Source organism: Thermobia domestica, chromosome 15, assembly GCF_964235325.1.
Source record: "Thermobia domestica chromosome 15, izTheDome1.hap1.1, whole genome shotgun sequence".
Classification (NCBI taxonomy): domain Eukaryota; kingdom Metazoa; phylum Arthropoda; class Insecta; order Zygentoma; family Lepismatidae; genus Thermobia; species Thermobia domestica.
In genome coordinates this window covers 20,898,602-20,920,249 of record NC_137468.1, presented here as the reverse complement: position 1 = coordinate 20,920,249, position 21,648 = coordinate 20,898,602, and the positions used below count along the sequence as shown (strand labels likewise).

The 21,648-nt window shown below is 34.7% G+C and overlaps 1 protein-coding gene across 1 annotated transcript in view; it reads right to left on the bottom strand.

Moving 5' to 3' along the window:
* The window catches only part of LOC145672102 (ly6/PLAUR domain-containing protein 6B-like), a 53,428-nt gene that overhangs the window by 15,320 nt on the left and 16,460 nt on the right, over positions 1–21,648 (bottom strand). The window contains exons 2-4 of the mRNA XM_081741370.1: positions 12,944–13,021; positions 4,393–4,513; positions 1,898–1,978 (exon numbers count right to left, since the gene is read on the bottom strand). Of these exons, the coding sequence (XP_081597496.1) occupies positions 1,898–1,978; positions 4,393–4,495 (184 nt within the window). The 5' untranslated portion in view covers positions 4,496–4,513; positions 12,944–13,021. The remainder of the gene's footprint in view (positions 1–1,897; positions 1,979–4,392; positions 4,514–12,943; positions 13,022–21,648) is intronic.

Sequence of the window (21,648 nt, the reverse complement as noted above, 5' to 3'; positions counted from 1 at the left end):
CAGAAAGCTCTTAAAATATGAAACCAACGTAGGCCTATATGAAACTTTTTATAGAAATAAAAAAAAAAAGTTATTGTTTCAATATTGCATAACTTTTTCATAAAATATTGTATCACCTTAATGTCTGGTGTTACTGTATATTATCTTTGTGAGATAAAAATAGAAGGGGCGAAATGATAATGGTTGGATTACAATGGAATAATGAGTATTCTACTTTGTTGAGAATCGTATTTTACTCTTTACTCTTAGCAATTTCACTTTCTTATCCCAAAATCTTCCATCTTTGCAGGCTAACAAAAAACCACGAAATCATGAGAGTAAGGCTTTTTTTTTTTTTAATAGGCAACTAAACTAAAGGAATTCATACAACACTTTAGAAGCTTAATACAAAATAAATTTACTAATTAACAATTAACAATTCTTCTGTTAATTATCAGAAATTATAAGACTGAAAGCGTATATTTGAGCTATTTCCTGCTGCAAATTGAAAATGTCTGCTGCTTCACTCTTGATTCAATGACAGTGTTCCCAATTTGAGAGAAAGTCACTATATGTAGTGGATTCCACTTTGAAGCTAGAGAAAGAAATCAGAATGCCCACATTTTTGGTGATTTTTTAAAATGAGAATTTAGCAATTTAGGTTTAAATTTAGCAGTATTGTGCTTTGAAAAATTTCTTCTTTAATGAAGCATTCAGTATTAGTTTGAAACATTTTTGATAGATGTTTCTTCCATTTCTTTCTTGTTTATTGTTATTAGAACAAGCGACTACGAGTTGGACAGATATATGGAGTGGACGCCTGAGCACTGCAAAACAGTCAACATACTTTGTTTTCTGTTGCTCCTTGCGCTGTAACAAAGAATAAATTGGGTATTTAGTTTGTAGAGCTTCCATTGAAAGATAGAAGCAGGCCCGCACACAGATGTTTTTGTTCGGAGGGGTTCAAAGTATGGGATCCAGTGTATGGAGAAGGGATCCAATACTAGCAGATACTGCGGGCCTGATAAAATATTGACTTGCAAAATCGCAACGCAACATTTGCGATCAGTTTGCGACAAACGACACTAAACACAATTTGTGATGTGACTAAGATCTGTATATTTGATTCGCCGACAAGGAAATTTGGGAAGCAAGAGGAAAAGTTTGCGTTGGACTGCGATCACGATATTTAATCGTCCCGTACATCAATGTAGTACTGAACCGCTGTAATTTTACATTCAAAAACGCAATAAGTAATTGTTAGGAACTGTCACTTATATATTTAAAACTAGATTTTATTATAAGTAAAGAAAAAGTACAGATCAACTGGATAATCAAATCTTCATGTAATACCACCAATTCAACTGTTAAATAAGTATGTGTTTATTAAGAGAGTGTATAAATTGATATACTATGTAAAGTTACGAAGTCTTTTGGGGGTTCCGGATCCGATGAACACCCAGCGATCTAACATTTAATGAGTGATACTAGTATTATTTCTTCTTTTACATAGTTCTAGTTTTTATGGATTTAAAAATCATATAACGTTAGATAGTATACTTTGTAGTGTTAATTATGTCGACGATATTACGAGAAGTTCAGTTTTTAGCGACTTTTCTCACGAAATTGGGGGTTATTTCATTTTCTCGTTCAGCGATTTTTTGTGTCAGCGTTTTGGCAACACTGCTCAATTATTATATTATTCGGTTGTTTAAAAATCGTAATAAAATAGAGAATTCAACATTTGTGGAGAATGTGTTGTTTATTTAACAGAGATCTTGTGATTTATCTCATTCATATCTTATACCTATAGAGAACCTACGGTGTTTCCTAAAGAGAATACAGTATTGAACGTATGCTAACAAATAGAAATTTATATAAAACAGAGAGAGAAACAAACAAAGACAGTGAAGCTTACCTTCTGGGCAAGGTCTGTCAATGGCGAACCTGTTACACATCTCATTGTCACTAACGTTGACGCAAGTGTAGCACGTGATAACTGCAATGAACAGATAAATAAACCTCAAACGTCACTTAAATGTGAAATGATGTTTACTCAGTGACAATTTACACCTATTCAGTAATATGTTAATTAGGAACTTGGCTCCAATACTGACAAGCAAACAATACATAGCAGAATATATTAAAGTCTCTCAACGAAATAAGAACAACAAAGAGAATGAGCATTGGAATCATTTGTTATGCTTAGATTAAGAATAGTTATCCATGGAAGCGAAAGCTTCGTTTAATATTATTATAGATCTTCATTTGCATGTGAACGGGTTAAATTCCCACCCTTCAATTCCAAGCACGGAGGCTCAGTGGTAGAGCGTTTACCTCTGGTAACTGGGATCTCTGGTTTGATCCCAGGCCTACTCCTTGGGATTTCTCGGAGTATTCAGTTTCTACCACATTACCTTTCCACCAATTCTTCCATCATTCACTTACCTTAATTATCTGTCTCCTTTAGTCTAAAAAGGAAAAGGTCTAATCGTGGAACGTTAAACTGAAAGGAAGAGTTCAATTCCAAACATTGGGATGACTGGAGAACCCCAGAGAAATATATATCCACCATATTGCATCAAAATGGAATGCATTGCTATACAAGTTAACATTGATTATATCTTTCTTAACTTGAAGGACACTTCTTATTCTTGTCTGATTCTAAAGCTAAGTTTCTATGCTGCAAGAATCTTCTAGTTGTCATGAAAAGAACTTGCAACCCCATCTTTCTATTTACTTCTTTACACTTTACAACTTAATGGAAGCAAGAAGGATATCTCCACTCATGCAGCACTGCACTCTAGTGGACAAACGTGTATTTTTCCGCGCTTCCTCTCCCCGTCCAAAAGAGTCCGTCGTTTCGGAAGCCGCGAAACTGTTTTTTTTTTTTTCTTTATGCAAGGGGGAGAGCAGGTAGCAAGCAAGACGACCCAGGAAGACGCACATGGTTTGCTCCTTGCAAAATGAAAAAAATTGTCCCCTTGAAGACTATGCTTACATGAAGAAATATTGTAGGGTTGCAAGATTTTTTTAATGACAGCTACAATATTCTTGTAGCATGACAACCTAGCTTAACCCAAGCAGTGAGAAATAATAGACTGCCTCAGAAAAAGATATACATCAAATTATACTATGCTGAATAGTTCTTTATTAAAATCAACCTAGGGTTGCCAGATCTTAAGTTTTCCTGTAAGTTTTATGTTTTTCTATCACGTTTTAATTTATACGTTCTTATTTCCCCGTTCAACGATTTCTTACGCTTTTAAAATAATTTTAAAAAGCGATTACCTCCAACAATTTTAAAATGATTTTATGATCTTGAGATTGCCCCCCTCATATACTGTTAACAATGTAACCCAGCGATGTAACTTTGTGTTGAGACAGAAAATGCTACACATTGTGTTTTTGCCTAACCGCCATCCCAACTTTATGTTTAAGATTGATTTGTCCTCTGTCAATACCCTTCCTCTGTCTATACCGTCTTGATCATATCATAGAATCGATTACAAACAATGCTCGGTCGAAAAGGTGTTAACAGCTTTTTCAGATCAACAATGCTGGGAGAGATCTTTTTCTCTAGTTCCCTCATTCATACCAGACAAATGCCAGGATGGTACCTAACATAGAAACCTCAGACTACTTCCTTCCTACCATCTAACCTGGATATTGTGTTTGCCAGAGAAGGACGATGTTCCTCATACGAGACGGGCTTAAGGCTATCGATGCCGATAATGCTTAGGAATATGTATAAATAAATAAATAGATAACGATCAGAAATATATGCTATGATGAGCTAATGAAAGCAGAACCCCAAGTGGTTGTGAATTTATGGAATGTGTCCTACAAGATTTTTTTCAGGTGTAAAAAAGGATATGAGACTTAAGATATGAAAGTTTCGTTAAAATTAAATTAAAAGATAACAAACATTTGAGTAATGTATTTGGTTTGTTGGATTTGGATTTAGCTACTGTTTCAGTATCGAGGCTACATACGACAAGGACCTATATCAATATGCTCATAAGACATCACACAAGTTGAACATAAATCATATTTGCCGACTATTACCTTTCACTGGTTGTATAACTAGAGTATTTCGGTTAGTTTAGCTTAAAAACTCCACCACGTAGCAGATGTGCTTTTTACTTCAGTATACACTCACTTGCATAATTATCATAAAGAGTTGAGACATACAACATAAAATATCCCCAAAAATATTTTATAATGTTCATATACTGGGCTTTTTCTGCATCTGTCTATTGAATTGATAGTTGTAACAACTATTATATGATATGCTTTCGAAACGGTGAATCGGAAGATAGGGGCTGTGAAGTGAGCACCATCCAATGGAATAATCCATAATTCAAGCACAATAACATTTATATCTCTTATGTTTTAATGTAAAATACTCACCCCATTCTGAGGATTCGGTATCGGCTCTCGCTGTTGCCATAGTGAGTAAATATCCAATATAAACGAGATAAGTAATCCACAGATTCCTCTCATACCAATCCATCCCAGATGAATACTTCACCTTCAAAGAAAGAAAAGAATGTTTGTTGAAATTTTTGCAAAGTATAATAATAATAATAATATACATAGGTAATGTTAGTCTAATTTTCCTAATAAAATAGTACCAAATTGTATTGGCGGGAGACATATTTGGTAAGTGTAGTTGTGTTACAACAGTGCACCAAGTTACCTTTTTCCAAAATAATTACGCAGTTATAACTGAAGAATGAACTAAGATAACTAAGATACTATCGAGCAGAAGAGAAAGAGTGATATCTGGCAACCTGTTATATCTAACTGTGAGTAATCTGACGTGAGTAATATGACGCAGAGGTTTCAGTTTAACAGCAGCTTCTACCCCACACACAATAAAAAAATGTGAAATAATTCACATTTACTTCACTCACGGAATATTGTGTATTTTATTTGAAATTGGAATTATATTGGTTCTGTCTGTATCTTTCAATAAGTGTACAAGTTGGTACACTATATAATCCGTATCAATCTTGCTCGTCTAGTGGCCAGTGGGAGCGCCTTTGGTCCCGAGTTCGATTCCAGATGCGAGATTCTTAGAATTTGAATCTGTTATCATGGTTTCGATTTCTACTTGAACTGTAGATCCACGTCTTATATAGCCTCACTGTTTAACTAGACACTAAGTTTCAATAAAATCAATTATACAATCCTCAAAAAAATTGAAACATAGGCCACAACTTGGGTTTTTCTTCACTCTCGATAGAAATATAATGTGAAGGGCACAATCTAGATGACAAAAGCACTTTTTCTCTTAAAGATTCTCTTCACCTTCGCAATTAATTAATCAATTTTAACTGTTTTGATGATGTTCATGGGGCGGATGAACCCTCCTAGAATATATACGCTCCCCTGTAGAAAATCTATACACATGCATTGAAATATTTGCTTTTTTCTGCTTAATTTTTCCGGAAATAAAAGTCTTAAAAGCTAAGATTTTTAAAAAAAGAAAATTAGTTTCTTCTCTTTAACAATCTAACTGTTCTAATTAACAAACCGCGTTCTCATCTGAAGTCGAAGTTAAATCAAAATTTGGAAATTAGATACAGACCCACAGAAACGCTTTACAACGTTAGTTAGGGCAAAATGGCAATGTGTTGGTTATTACAACCCACCAGACAATAGCAAGTCGCGAGTTTTGTTGCGACAGATTTCTGGTGCTCTGTTGCAATCTAGAACAGAGCCCCCCCCCCCCATTAAATTTATATTGCCCTAGCTTGTATAATAATCTGAATTCAACACTGCTTCTGTGTTATATAACCAATATTCAAATTAACTGACCAGGCCTAGACTTCTGACAGAACATGTTGTGCTGTTTATACAATAAGGCCGGTCAGAATAATTACTAGAACTTAACATACAAAGTCGTTTCTTTATGTAAAATCCGAGAGAAAAATTTAGAGCTTCATAGTGGTTAGAGTAGCGTATGTGAGTAATGTACCCGTCTTCAACACAGAAGACCGTGGTTCGCTTCTCTGCAGGATGGCACATGGTTTGGGTTCCATATTAAGCTGTAGTACCACATGTCATATAGCCTCGCTACTGGAAGGGCGCTAAACTATAATTCAGCTTAATCTTAGCAAAGGTCAAATTATTATAAGACGTTTTTCTTTTACTTTATTGTATTTGAAATTAAAATGTTACAATCGTACTTTAAAAGTGATAAATTTCCCTTGTCCAAATAAAATGTTTTAAAAAGAAATTTCCATTTATGTGAACCGTGTATCTTGTTTCTTGAATTAACATCTATACTTCGTGTAAAAAAAAAAAAAAAATCTTATATTTTTTATCTTAAAATAATCGAGGAATATCTGTAATGGAAACAAAGCTAGACAATGAACCTATCAAAACATATTAAGGCACCAGCGACAGAACAGCCAAAAACTGTCTGGATCATACACACACTTCCTTGTCTTTGTTTTTGTTTCTTGAGCAAGAAGAAGTTTATTGCATATTTTGAAGAGCATTATCTCCATAATGCATTCGCATACGAACGATCTCATTCCATAGACTGTGGAATAATTGGTTTCTAAAACTCGATGCAGCGAGTCGTATGTAAAAGTTACTGATTGGAAGAAACGAAACGTCCCTTCTAAAACAATTTTAGTTTGTTGACATCGCTGTTTCCTTTTGTATTTATTACATTGTAAAGTGTTAAGTAAACAAGAATTTTAGGAGTGATAAAAATGGATCAAAAGATGGATAAAAATGAATCTTGGCCAAGAATTTTAGGAATGATCAAAAAATGGATCAAAAGATTGCGATCTTGGCCAATAATTAGTTTTTGGATCAGGGGACATAAAATATTTAAACTACCCCTAAGTCGAGTTTTCGTATTTTCTATGATAAAGCACATTATATGTATTGAATGACTAAGTTAAGTAATAACTTGGGTTTGGCTACACTATATGTAATTCTCCAGATATAAGGTGTACTAGAAAATTTGTTTTTGATTGAAATATATTGGACCTTTTGATCGAAAAATTAAGCACTGATTTGTTATTGACAAATGTCAGGCATCATATGATAGTTGCATGTCAATTCATTGTCATAAGAGAAATTCAGTTGACATTAAACAAACATTACCTACTTTAAACAGTAAAACGTCGATTTTTTTTAAATTAGTCTCTAGTAAATAAAGAAATGAGATCTGTACCAGGGGCGTAATTTGGAAAGAGCAAAGGGAGAGCAATTACCTTCCCTGAACTCGGGAAACACATACTTTTAAATAAATTGTATACTAATATGGTATCGAAAAACGTGAAACTTATACGTGGTGGAAAATCTTGTCTTCTGGAAAAATCTAGGGGCTCGGTCACTCAGTATTAAAGCTTTTTCCTCTGGTTGGTAGGGTCCCTGCTTCGACACCCCGGTAAAGGAAACATGGATATGGTGGAAAACATCGTGTCCATGGGTTTCTAGGGTACTTCCGTTTCCTCCCACATACTTATTCCTCGAATTCATCACCATTCACTTGACTTAATCATTGTCTCCCTTGGCCTAAAGAGCATAATCGTAGGACGTTAAACTGAAATATTTCATTTCCTGGCAAAATCCAAAATGGCGCTTCTAATCTGTACTAACGGCATTCCTTGATTTGCATTGAATCGTGATTTAATAATAATTTCGAAATTTGTTAAGGATTTCTTTTACATTTTAATAAAATCATCCATTCTTGTAAGAGAAATAAAGGAGAATAATGTTAAAATATATTCCAGGAGCCCACCAATTCTGCACTTGAAATTATTGTCTCAGGACTTGAGGTTTGCTATAAACAGTGTTGCCAACAATGTTAGGAATTCCACTCACCGCATTTACACCATAAGAAAAGTGAATAAGCTGACGCATTGCTAACCTAAACTTGTTTCAAAAGGTAAAAACCTGCTCTTCTGTTGAATTCTTTCTTTCTTTTTATCTGTGCTGTTGAGTGAGTTGCAGGATAATCATTGCATGAACTGTTTCACATCAACACTTAGTCATTGCTATAAAATGCTTCCTGTCGTGTTTAATATCTTTGTTAGCGCTGTTAAAAGGCACATAATAGAAAACGCTCGAAGAAACGACTGGCATAGTGCACACTTCTGGAAAATTAATGGAATGAGCGTAAAAGGTTAATGCCTCCATAACAACAACAATTATGAATAAAATGTCTAAACAATCGCTGAATTGATCAATAGTGGGTTTCGGAAAACGAACAATTAACAGTGTTTCGTCATTTTCCCTAAGAAAATACTGTGAAAAATATTTACTGAAAAATTTTCACATTCCTATCTCAGTGTAAATAGTGTCTATGTTCACAGGAAAAAAAATGGGTCTGGATTTTGCCTAAATCACTTTCTTTTTTAATATTGATATGTAATGAACCACATAGAAAATTCACAGTCATATCGTAAACCGAAATACCGAAGCATGTTAGAATACCGAAATGCAACTCCAAAATCTAAGATAGCTAAATGAAATTAAATGAAATGGAACTAATCAATTTATGAAACTATTTTTTGCAAAAAAAAAAAGAAAAAAAAGAAAGAAAAAGAAAGAAAGAAAGAAAAAAGAAAAGATAAGAACCTCTTTCACCGCTAGAATCCTCATTTCAAAAGTAACTGAAATCACTAAAAGCAAAGACCGTCTCAAGCTTTAATTAGTTCAAAACATCTTTTCAAACAATTGAAACGTTTTGACACTTTGGCCATTTTGTGGTTATAAATTGGGAGAAATAAGATACGTATTGTAAAAGTTTTCTTCTTACCACACAGAAGAATGCAGCACGCGAACACTTTCCTTGAATAAAAGTCTCTCATACTGATTTCCATTTCCGTAATGGCAAAGGTTCATGAGATACTGCATTTTTCACGTATAATATGTTAATCCTCCTTTACCCTTCCTGTTAGGCTATGCATTATAATGAAAATAGCATGATAAAAACTTGGGAAGGCTCAAGTGCTATGTTCAAAAATTCATTTCAAACGGTTCAACATCTATCTGTGATAATGAGACAGACAAATTTAATTTAGTTTTATATACAGAGAAAAATATATGGAAACTACCCTTCTTCCCTCCGTCAAAATGAAACTTATGGAAACGCTAAAATACGTGATTATTTGTTTTTAACAATGAATTTATAACACAAAAATTAACCTCCTTAGCATGACGAGTTGATAAGATACTATAGTTTTGGGAGATACGTTAGATCAACTTATTCCCACAGGTTACGCGATACTTTAATGAAAAGTACAAAATGCTACCCTATGCCCGAACCAAACGATAATTGTTTTTAACCAGTTGAGAATGCTGCAAGAGCATTGCCAGAACGAACTTTAAAAGAATGGAAACATGTAGCGGGAAGGAAAACTGATTGCTCATACATGTAAATCTTTTTATTCACTCATTCTTCTCTTTCTCGGAAAAATTCGTAAAATATCATCTCTCTATGACATATGGTTCCCGAGATATGGCTCAAAATCTCCCGAAGTCGGAACTATTTTTTTACCAATATTTAGGGAACGGTAAGTCACAGAGAAATAATATTGGTGTTAATCAATACCTAAGAGGATGCTAACCATTTTGGCACCGATATTAACTGGTGACCACTGGCCAAACCAGTGGCTAGTTGGACAATAGTCACCGGTTACTATTTGGTACCAAATGTTCACCATCCTCTTAGATATTTATCAACACCAATATCATCTCTCTGGTTTCCGGTATATCGCTCCTAAAATCCCCGGAAATCGACCTTTTTGTTTTGGCCAATATATCTTGAACGGTAAAAGTGACATGAAAATTTCCAACACTTTCTCAGATAGTTTTCGAGGTCTATCAAATGGAGGGCTCAAACTTGAAGAAATCGCAAATAACAGACACACACACACGGACAAACAGAGCATTCATTAACGAACTTTTTAAGGTAATTGAAAATTCATTACAAAATTCTTCACGTTTTTTCTTTCTTGTGATCATGAAACACACTTTTACACATTGAGAAAAATTTATAAGTTGTCCCCATTCCGCCGATAACACCTCAATTCTCAAAAACGCTTGGACACCTATTCGCTTATTATTAATTAGGAGTTTATATACCAAGTTTCATTTCCCTAACTTAAGGTCTCGTGAGGTCGTATACATTTTGACATAAATCTTAAACTCTCTTTTTTGAAGTGAAATCGAAATCTTTCAGTTTTACGTCCCACGGTTATGGCGGCTAGGCTAAAAGAGACTATGATGATGAATGCAGTGGTAGAATGAAGGAAGTGGAAGGAAACGGAAGAACCCCAAGGAAACCCACGCACACGATTTTTGTTCACTACGAAGACCACTTGACGCGAGCTGGGATTAAACCAGGGACTTCATGTACCGGAAATGAACACTCTACCTCTGAGCTCCTACGCCCCCGCTCTCTTTTCTCCCTCTTAGAATATACACCTTAATAAAAAAAATACATAATGTTTAATAATTCATTTTAAACAATTCAGTCGTTTTCCGTTATAACGTAACAGACAATGTTGTTTTTATTTTTTATAATGCAGGTATAGATTTCTGCGACTACAAAGAGAAGGGTGTTAAAAAAAAAGCAATCTCAGAAGGTTATATCTTGTCTATAACCAGTGGCATACGAAATAGGTTATTGGGAGCATTAAGTAGGTCGAAGGGTACGGTTTCTCTTCAGAAAATAGAAGTCTGACGTCTTGCACAAAACACATTAAATTTAGTTTGATTTGTTTCATATTCTATGAAAAACACATAAAACCTTTAAAAATAATTACTGTACCTTTGCTAAGTAAAGTAAATATAGCTATATTGCTCTGACTGATACCTTTTCCTTTTTCATAAGTATCTACATCACTAGTCAGTGATTGGATATTAAAATACCAGTAACTACTTGCATACGGACTTTTATGACTACAGCGTGCACGAGTAAATTATCAATATAACATTTCAAAGCTCGACTTTGAGATAATTCCCAGCGTGCGATTTAATCTCATCCTCTTCTCTGCTTCCATTTTATACCTTTATTTAGGAAGGAAAGGCAAACGTTCGTTCTTAAAAGTTAATGATATTTTGGAGTTCAATCCTTTACGTTAGCAGCTGACGAATGAGGACATTAGCAAGTCCTGGTGACAGATTTATGAGGAAAGAGAAAGGGCAGTTTAGTCTTATACCCTGCATGGTCTTCCTATCAAAATGGTTAATGTTTACTGTAGAAAAGAACACACACTCCGGGAAAAATAGATTCGAAAATTGATTGTACATAATAATAATAATTATTATAATTATAATTTTATATATATATATATATATATATATATATATATATATATATTGTATGTGTAAACGATTGCTAACACACATTTTACCTGTCAAATTTAGGGAATATCTAATGTAAAATTTAACTAACAACTGAAGTCAAAAGTCCATTCATATTCTACATGCATTACAAATTAAGAGCATGAGCCTTTTCTCAATAAATAAACAAATTGTTTAACGACGATCAGATTTTGTACTTGGAGAGCCAGAATGTGATTCTAGGAATTTTCAAAAGTTTGTTTTTAAAATCATAGGTTTGCATTAAAAATACTCTCATGTCTTCAAAATTGAATAACAAGTAATGTAGTATTGTTAACTCTGATTTGATTTCATTTGAGTTTTGCTTCCGTTTCAGTATTAAGACTATAGAACACCTTCAGCTTGAAATGGGATCCAAACCACATAAGTTCCCGCCGGGAATCAAACTCGGTTCTCCTACAGTTAACTTTTAATGAGTATTTTATTTCAAAATATACACAAAATCGGTTTTAAGAGTTTAAAAAATAGAGTTGAGTTGATTTCAGTTTAGCGTCCCTTTCAGCAGCGAGGCTATATGAGACGTGGACCTACTGATTAACGTGGAATCCGAACCACATGAGCTCCCGCCGGGAACCGAACCCGGGTCTCCCACGCCAAAGGCGTGTACGCTAAACGCTTAGCCACGAGGGAGCTCTTTAAAAAATAGAATACCAATACATTGTCATTAGATTTGGCCAATAAAATAAACTGTATCATACCATGGAGATAGCTGTATTAATGAAATGTTTATTTATGCAGTATAAGGAGAGTAATCCAGAAAATCCTAATAGGACCATGGTGTAGGAAAAAAGTAGAAATAGTTATATTTGTGGTATTAAATACAAGAGGAGAGTTTTGAAAGCAAGAGGACAGATAAGTAATAACCGTTGTGAAATTGATGACGTCTGCCCACTGAGAGATTTCTGCTACATTAATTAACTCATTACTACTGCATTTCAATCAGCAACTGCGGGTAGATTGGAAATCTAATTCTATTCAGATGAATAGAGTAGTGATTTATAGATTTGAGTTTGTGCTCTAGTACACTCATATGTGATTATACATTTGGCAATTATTGTTACTCTTAAATATACAGAGCAAGTAACGAGATACAATTAGGTTCCATTGCAGAATTTAATCTATTTTTCACATTTTAAAAGTTGTAGTAATGCAATATGGGAGGCAAAAATTACAACACAGAGATACAAGCACACACATGAGAAAAGAGGAAAAAGAGAAGGAAAAATAAACTACATAAGTTGTAATTGTTTGGATTTACGTGATGTAATTATTGAATTTGAGAAAATGTTATAACGTTTTTCTTTATATCTTGAATGTCGAAAGATATAATACTATCAATAAAATTATTTTGTAGATTGTCTATGTTTATCTCCTTTTAGCTATCAATATACAACGATCAAACATCTCTCTTTTAATTTCATTTGTTATGTCCTAATTAAACACAATAGTAAATTAATTATTAGAAATATTATCTTTCCTGTCCGAGGGATTTTCTTCGAGGTTCTCTCATTAACTAGTATCTTCATTTTCATTAACTATCCTTAGCCTTTAGTTTAAATGCATAACCATGGTAAACGCTTACCTCACTAACTTAATGCATTCACACATGAAGACCTCTTTCCAGAATATTCAGAGGAGTTACACATGATCTGTCCTCCACCTGAAATAAAATAACATATATCAGGATTAAATTATAGATCTTCTTACCGCATTCAAACATTTTAGTGATACAACTCTTACAGTAGCATGATAAATACATATAAAAACATTAATTTAAAAATTTCTTATGGGATATTTTAATTTTATGCCAAAGATAAAGTATTTTTGTTTATTAACCTTAATTTATAACTATTAAACGATAGAAAATTACTGAAATTGGTGTTTGTACGGTATAAATCATCGATTTCGGAAACTTCTGTTTCAGTGTAGTTTATACAATACGTCTAAATTTAATAAGTTAAAATGCTGAGATTTAGAACAGTTTTATTATATTTTGCTCTTTAAAGAAAGTATTTATTTGATTTTGAAATTCATTAATCATTGTCCATCAATGTGTTACTCTTAGACACGTGAAACTAACTGTTCGTTTCATTAATTGTATTAACGATGTTTTAAAAATTATATATGAATTGTATACCTTTGATTGGTGCAATCTACCAAGATTCAGTGAATTATAAATTAAGATTACATTGGCTGTTCATTGAAGTATCTTTTAGAAACAGAACTTTAAGGGCACGGCACACAAAGAAAGAAGTAAAATATATTATAATGACTAAAATCCAGGCCAAAATCTACAGCTACGGAATAACAGGAGAAGAGCCTTCAAATCGGGATTCTTCAGTCAAAACTAACTAACTAATTGTTTAGTCAAAAGTAACCCTAGACTTCAGTCAAGTAGCTATGACAGAGAAAATATTTTTATAAGTTGATTTTATCCTCCACAAAACAATGAGCGGATTCCATGTAATAGAAGGTTGTGTCTTACCTCTAGCCTGTGATTTATACGTATATATATAAGGAGGTTTTAAAAGGTTTATAGAATTGGCATTCTCTTCAAGACCTAATAATGATCTTCATAGAACTACGAACATAGTAATAATTCCTTTAAAATCAGAAAGTAGTGTAAAACACAACTACTCATAATCCATGAATACCCCTATCTTGTTTCGGTAAGAAATCAAGCTCTGCTTAAAATAATGAGTATTACTTCATTTCCTCACAACAAACTTCACTTCTCACTTTCGAAATTTGGTCATATTGTATGCTCTGGAAAAAAGCTTTAAGAGGCTCCATCACGGCGAAATTAAAATACCTCTAATATTATAGTAATTATATGATATCTTCAAACAGATAAAGGATAATCGAAAAGTGGAGCTAGACAATATTATTTTACTTCACATACCATTATCACGACTAACTTATCGGCTTTCTATTTCCAGCCGTTTAGAAAATCGGCATTTATTTTCGCGTTTTCAAATGGCTGCAAATGGAAAGCTGCTAGGTAACTTGTGATAACGATACATCATGCAAAATAATATTGTCTAGCGCGCTATTGTTCTACATTTCGATTGTCTTTTATCTCTTTGAAGATATCACATAATTACTGTAAAATTAGTGATATTAGGCCTCTTAAGTGACACATGATGCCAGAAGTTGGAATATTTCGAAATCAATGCCCTTTTCTCTGTTATTTGTTTTAGGTTAAAGATATCTGCTGCGACAATATTACTGTATAGGTCTGTTAAAACAGTACTGTTGATTGGATAATGAGAAACATAAATTTCTTGATTTGATTCTTCCGCTATCGAAGTTTAATACATTAAGCAGCTAAGGAAGATATATATATATATATATATATATATATATATATATATATATATATATATATATATATATATATATATATATATATATATAGAAGGTTGATCCGCGTACATGTATCCAATTTTGAAATAGCACTAACCTTATGAAAATCCATGGGACCACCATCGGTTGGCCTCAGTGTGATGGCCATGTGTTCTGGCAATAGCCCTGCACCGTAACTTTCACTGTAGAAGACTAGGATGAAGTAGAGGAAGTGGAATTTTCTCCCATTCCCCCCGGCAGGCTTTCCACACGCCCCGGAGAGTAGTGACACGACGAGAAGAAAGTGCCCTTTTCAGTAGACCAAACCCGCAGAAATCCATGCTACTGGGCTCTGGTGATTTCACTGGTATATCATGAAATGGAGTAGCACAAATACTGGTGTCTGTCTCCATCAGCTTCAGAAAGTTCTGGGTAGAACGAGATGTATGTGAGGAGGTCTTATCCATATGCACAGACACTTGCTTTATGGCATGCCCATACAAACGAGGCAGATCTTCTGTATAAATTGGGGTCAGTATGTGTTGCTGAAAGAATGCAGAGTTGATTTTACAGTTTTTAGGAGCCTGACGAATGGTTAACTTGCCCAGATAAGAGTAACCGGCGACAACCATAAATCCTTTCGAGAAAGTTGCTTTGCAATGACGGATGAACGCAGGACGGCTTTTTGCATCTCGTGAAGTGTAAGTTAGCGAGCGAATTTTGCCACAATCTGATAGATACACCCGTGCTTCATCTAGTGTGGCCACAAACTTCCACTTTTCCCCAGATAGATGGCATTCATAGAGGCGCCTGCTGTTGGTCTTTCTCTCACTGCGATGGGCCGCACTTAGGTGATGTCCATGACTTTTAAAGACCCTCCGGAGGTTTAATTTCCCACTCAGGGCGCGGTTTACAGTTGACTGTGGTATGTGGAGTCGAGATGCCATCACACGTTGCGGAGGGGGGTTTTCTTGAAAGGCCATTCGCAGTAACTTCTGAGCTACTTGTGGAGTCACTGTGGTACACGCTCGCTTCCTCGACCATTTAGTGGGTGAATGCTTACTTGGTATGTCTCCTTTTTTATACTGCTTGATTATGTTCTTGATAATCGTCGAACCCAATGCACAACCATTTTCTTTGCATTGCTTTTGAATTTTAGAAACCGAATATTTGGCGTGGAAAAGTTCAATTACGTAGCCCTTCCAAAAACGGTTCACCTTTGGAGCCATGATGCACACGATACACAGTTTCGCTTGGCAGACGATAGAATGGACCTCCAGGTATAGCACACGCGTTTAACCACTTGGTTCGATCGGTTCTGTGTTCAGGGGTACGGGTATAAAATTGGACACATATACGCGGATCGACCTTCTGTATATAACTGCAAAGAAAACAGACTGTCAAAACTAAAAATCAATAATATATATCTTTATATTATATATATATCGCTATCTCTATAATTAATTATCCTCATATTTGTTCCATTAAATAAGCCTTCATATTTGTTGTATACATTAGTCCAGGAGTAGCCAGTAATTTTGCATTAGGGACGCATGTTGGATTTAAGATGAATTAACATTATTTTTTATTAAAGCACGAAATAATTTTAAAAAAAATATACTATCACAAATATTCTGAAGCTGTCAATTATTTTGAAGAAAATATAATAATAAAATATTTTTGATACTGCAAAAACAGAAAAGAAAATATAGCACTTGATAGAGTATACAGCGGTTTCAATTAAACCTATGGGAGCAAGGTGGCTCAGTGGTAGAGCGCTCACCTCTGGTGCGTGGGGTTCTTGATTCGATCTCCGGCCAAGTAAGTATGTGGTGGACAACGTCGTGTCCATGAGTTTTCTCGTGGTACTCCTGTTTTCTCCCTCATTCTTATTCCACTAATTCCTCCATCATCATTCGCTTGCCTTAAACATCCGTCTCCCTTAGCTTAGTAAGTGTAATCGTGCGACATTAATCTGAACGATTCAATTAATTCCATATAACAGAATAAATAGAATATACTGTATTTTGTTATAATATTGTTAAATCATGCAAGGTTTCTGAATCTTCAAAAGTACTCAAAGAACAAAAAGGAGGAAGTTTGTTTTATTGCAAGAGTATACTTTTTAAACTTTTATATTTTGAAGTGAATAAATAAATAATTTGATGCAATTACATAAATGTGATAATCAGGATGATTGTCTCATCCCTTATTAAGATATCTCTTTTGACTACTGTACTAAGAGAAGGATAAGATTGAAATAGTATAATTAATTCAAATTAAAGCTAAAGGTATTCCTTTAATAAGCGGCTTGATTTGAATCCAAGAATTTCACTCAGACGTTGTAATTAATCGTGTCATGAGAACCACGTATTTGACTAAGGACAGCTTACACGCATGTCCTTACGGCCTTTGTAAATCCATGTTATTAACTATATTAGGTCGAGGATATTCATGTGGATTCACGGGGAATTGTACTAATCCTTAAGGTTATAAATCTGCACAGTGTAAAGCCCAACACTTTATTATTTGATCAAGAGGTTGTACTGTAATTGGAAATCTTATGGGCTTTTCACAAATTCTAATAATACTACGCCAGATGTCCTCTAACAATTTGAACAATAGAATAATGAAACATAAGAGCAAACATTAGAATGTAACAGCAAATAAATATGTCTTAATTCATCCCGATTCGCATGTCCGTTGTTTGATGCAAAAATCATTTGTACCTTTTCTTGCATGAAGTTCACGACGAAATACAATGTATTCATAATACATTTACATCGCTTAGATTAAACTTTTATTGTGAAAATTATATATTTTGTATTTCTACATCTTCTTGGTGTGTTACTAAGATTGAAAACTCTCTTTCCCTCTTTCCCTCTTTCTCTCTCTCTCTCTCACTCTCTCTCTCTCTCTCTTTGTCTCTTTGAAGGACTTGGTTTATTGAAACTTGTTAAGAATTCAAGATTTGTAAACTGGAAGGATATCAATTTACGTGAGAAAGTAAACTTCTCGACGAAAAAAACACTGTTACTTGGACTCCATGTTATTTTACTTCTGAACCTATCACTTTCCAACATCCAACTGGAGTTACCTGACTTTTAATTTTCTTCATATATTCTCTACAGCCGAAAGGAAAAGCAACTGGCTACCTTACTTCCACTCCACTAATTAGCAGCTTCATCTAGCTACTTTAGGCAAATTGACTAATACTTATCTTAAAGCGATAATTTTCTGCTCCTCAGAAATCAAACCTGCAATCACACTTCTATACAAATCGGAAGTAATAAGTTTGTTTTATTATAAACTAGCTGTTATGGTTATTCTTCGCATGGGTCGGATAAAATATTTATGTAAGCAAACTGAAAAACGAAAGAAAACACCTCTAACCCTCAGCCGATGGGGCTGTATTTGAAAATCAACGGCTCTGAGAGTATCACTATTGAGCTCAGTGATCCCGAAAACTATGATTTTGACACTAATATCGGTCATTTTGTACTACTTTTACATGTACCGGTAAACGCTCCCGTTCTAAGACCCCCTGGTTCGAATTTTAAAAAAAAACAAACAAACAAACAAACGCTTCGTCCTGGTCTGGGGCGTGACCAAGGTACTCGTGACCAAAATTTGGTAACTCTAGGTCCACTCGTCTGGTCTCCAGACCGCAACGCCCCCCTTGAGAACCCCCTGATTGGACTTTTTTTTTTAAAAATAAAAGCGCTTTGTCTTTGTCTGGGCCTGGACCAAAGTACCCGTAACCAAAAAAGTGCGTCCAGGTTTAGCCTCAATTTCGTCTCCCCATGAATTTCCCCGAATGTGATTGCAATCGATAGCTTTTAATGCATAGAACATAACTGTGAAGGAACCACAGTGGTCAGATGCACCGTTCCTGAGATATCGCGTTCGAAAACTGTCGGATGCCAGGAGATGGCGCCAGCATCGAGGTTGATATCGACCTGGTACTTTAGTTTATGAAACTCAATCAGAAATATCATCATCGGAAGTCTTTTCAATGCGAAGAGAAACGTAGGACTATCGATGACCGGGCACAACAAACTCATAGTTGTGGCCGTAACAGAAGCACCAAATAATGGTAGCCATGTGTGAACAACATTCTACTGTACAACAGTATGTTGTATACTTGTATTCTATACTTGTATTCTTTATTGTATACTTTTGTTCCCTTCGAGCAAAATTTGGTTTATAAACATGTACAAGCCAGTTTATTTTTATAGAGGAAGAAAGAAATAATAAAATATTATTATATATTTTTAATATAGTAGATAATTGAATGTTGATACGTAACTAAGAACGACGAACTGAAGGTTTCATAGAAACGAACAAGCAAGTTATAATGTAAAAATAATGTAATGGACTTGCTGTTGTGTTGTATGTGGTTTAACGTTTTACGAAGCATTATATGAAGATAATAAAAGGTTTAACAAGGTAATTTAGAGTCGGTCTTTTTTATTATCTACGAACCAGTGAGTTTGTTGTGTCAAATATATTTGTTATAACTGTACGTACTCCAGACTGGCAACAACGAGCTTGATCAACGATTTTAATATGATACGGAGTTATACCTGTAACCATTATAACGTGATAGCTTTACACTTTATACAAATACCCTTAGAGGCATTAAGAGGCGATCTCGCAGCTGCGCCTCGATACTGGTGCCATCTCATGGCATCCCACACTTTGGAACGCGATAACGCAGGAATGGTGCATCTGACCACTCTGGTACTTTCCGAGTCGTGTTTTATGCATCGACGCTATCGCTTGCATTCAAGTTAGAGCAAATTCATGGGGAGATGAAATTGGGGCTAAAGGCTAATGCTTTGTTGGTCGCACTCTGGTAACTCTCGGTCCACTCGTCTGATCTCCAGGCTACATACAGACAACATAGACACACACACAAACAAACTCCTTATTTTAATTATATTAGATTAAGATCAATAATTATTTAGTTAATAAGAAGGAAAGTTTTAAAAATATTATTGATTCTGATATTAAAAAGGAATACCATTTACAAGAAGCAAGTAACGAAAAATGAACTTACGTCTTTTAATAACTAGGAATAATAACGGAAAACCTACTTCTTTAGTATTTTAGGTCACTAAACTTGTTTCGAGTTTTTAATCTTCCTAATTCGACGCTCCACTAACCGTTTGGCATTCCTTCAAGAAGTTGATAAAGTGAAGATAAATTAAAACTCTTCAGCAGAGATAGGCAGGAATAACAAACCCATATGTATCCACCTCTTCACTTTATTTTTCTTCCTTTTGTTGTAATTGGTTGAAACTTGCTGTTGTGGGCAAGGTTTTAAGGTTGGTTAACTCCTCCCTCTCCTCCCATTCCCACTCCCATAAAGGCGGGGCAATTGTTTTTTTTAAAAGAAAGCTGGGAAATGTTTATAATACTAAGCGACCTTGGCTCTTCCTCCTTTATAATAATTTTTTCATTAATTATCACATAATAGACTTGACTTCCGGTCGTTGCCATCACAACAAAGGAAAACACATTTTGATGTATAGACCTAAAGGTGCTGCAGAAATACTAACATATTTTCTTCTAACCTGTGGATCTATTTAGGAACTTTGGGTTTACACCGAGCTCTACGCCGCTAATCTGAAGACAAACAATGGTCTTTTTTCTCCAGTCTTTTGAGTCATCCATAACAATACCGTAAGAAGGGGTTACTTTGCACCAGACGTAAGGTATCAGTACTTAGTATGAACTATCGATATTTGTAAAGAAAATTATGTATTTTCTGGTGCTGGCACAAGAACCACATTCTGATACTTCAGCATATGTCCAGAAAACTGCCAACTCAGAAACAGAAAAAAATCCCAGTGAAATGATTTGCCTTGCTTGGCTGCTCTTTATGTCCAAGAATATCATCCCAACCGTAACTAATGGAAGATTTACATGTTTTGTGTTTTCAGGCAGAAGTCCACCCAAATTTGATGACTTCTCTTATTTAAAAAAAAAAAAAATCTAATATTAGTCATGCCTATGCGTATAAGCATCAGCCTGGCTTACTTTGCACCGGCCCAAAATGTCTAGTAATTTCAAAAAAAAAAAAAAAAAAAAAAAAAAGCCTTTTTGAGTGAAACCCCTCTCAAACTATTTTTCTGGACCTGCCGTAGCAAGAAATGCATTCCGGCATCTACTTAAATAGAAACTTTACCTTAAATTAGTAGGCAGGAACTACCAGCAGTAATAATTTCTTATCTAAGGGGTTACTTTGGACCGGTACAAAGTATTCCCAATTAGAGGCTGAAACCGCCTTCTCCGAATTTTATTTTCTTATGCCTTTAAAACGTTTCACACTTCGATTTCAACTAGTGCTTCAAAGTCCCATTATACACAATAGTATTTTACGAAACTGGCTTAACTTTGACGGAAATTCTTGTAGATGATATCTTTCAAATTTTGTTGGCCTTTACAATGACTACTTTCCATACCTCTAAAACAACAAACCCTCCAGGTAATTAGAACTGATGTTAATCAGCAACATTATAGCCAAAATACAGTTAGATGTTCTATCTTATATAAGCAGTTGAAACTTTCTCTTTACAGTTCGTGGTTTAACTGACAGAGGACTGTGCATCTCTTTTCATATTTTGTTCAATTGCTACCGTAAGATAAAACAAACAAACTCCGCCACTGTATATAATTTATTCTCCAACACGAAATCCATTCCGGCATCTATCTGAAAAGGAAATTTATCTAACAGTAGAAGGCAGGAGGTACCAGCAATAATAAATTCCTATCTAGGAAGTTATTTTAGACCGGTGCAAAGTAACCCCGATTAGAGAATGAAAAAGCTTCTCTCAGCTTTATTTTTTTCATGACATTAAAACGCTACACATTTCAACTATTGCATCAAAGTCCCATTATACACAGTAATATTCTACTTGATTTATCTTGGACGGG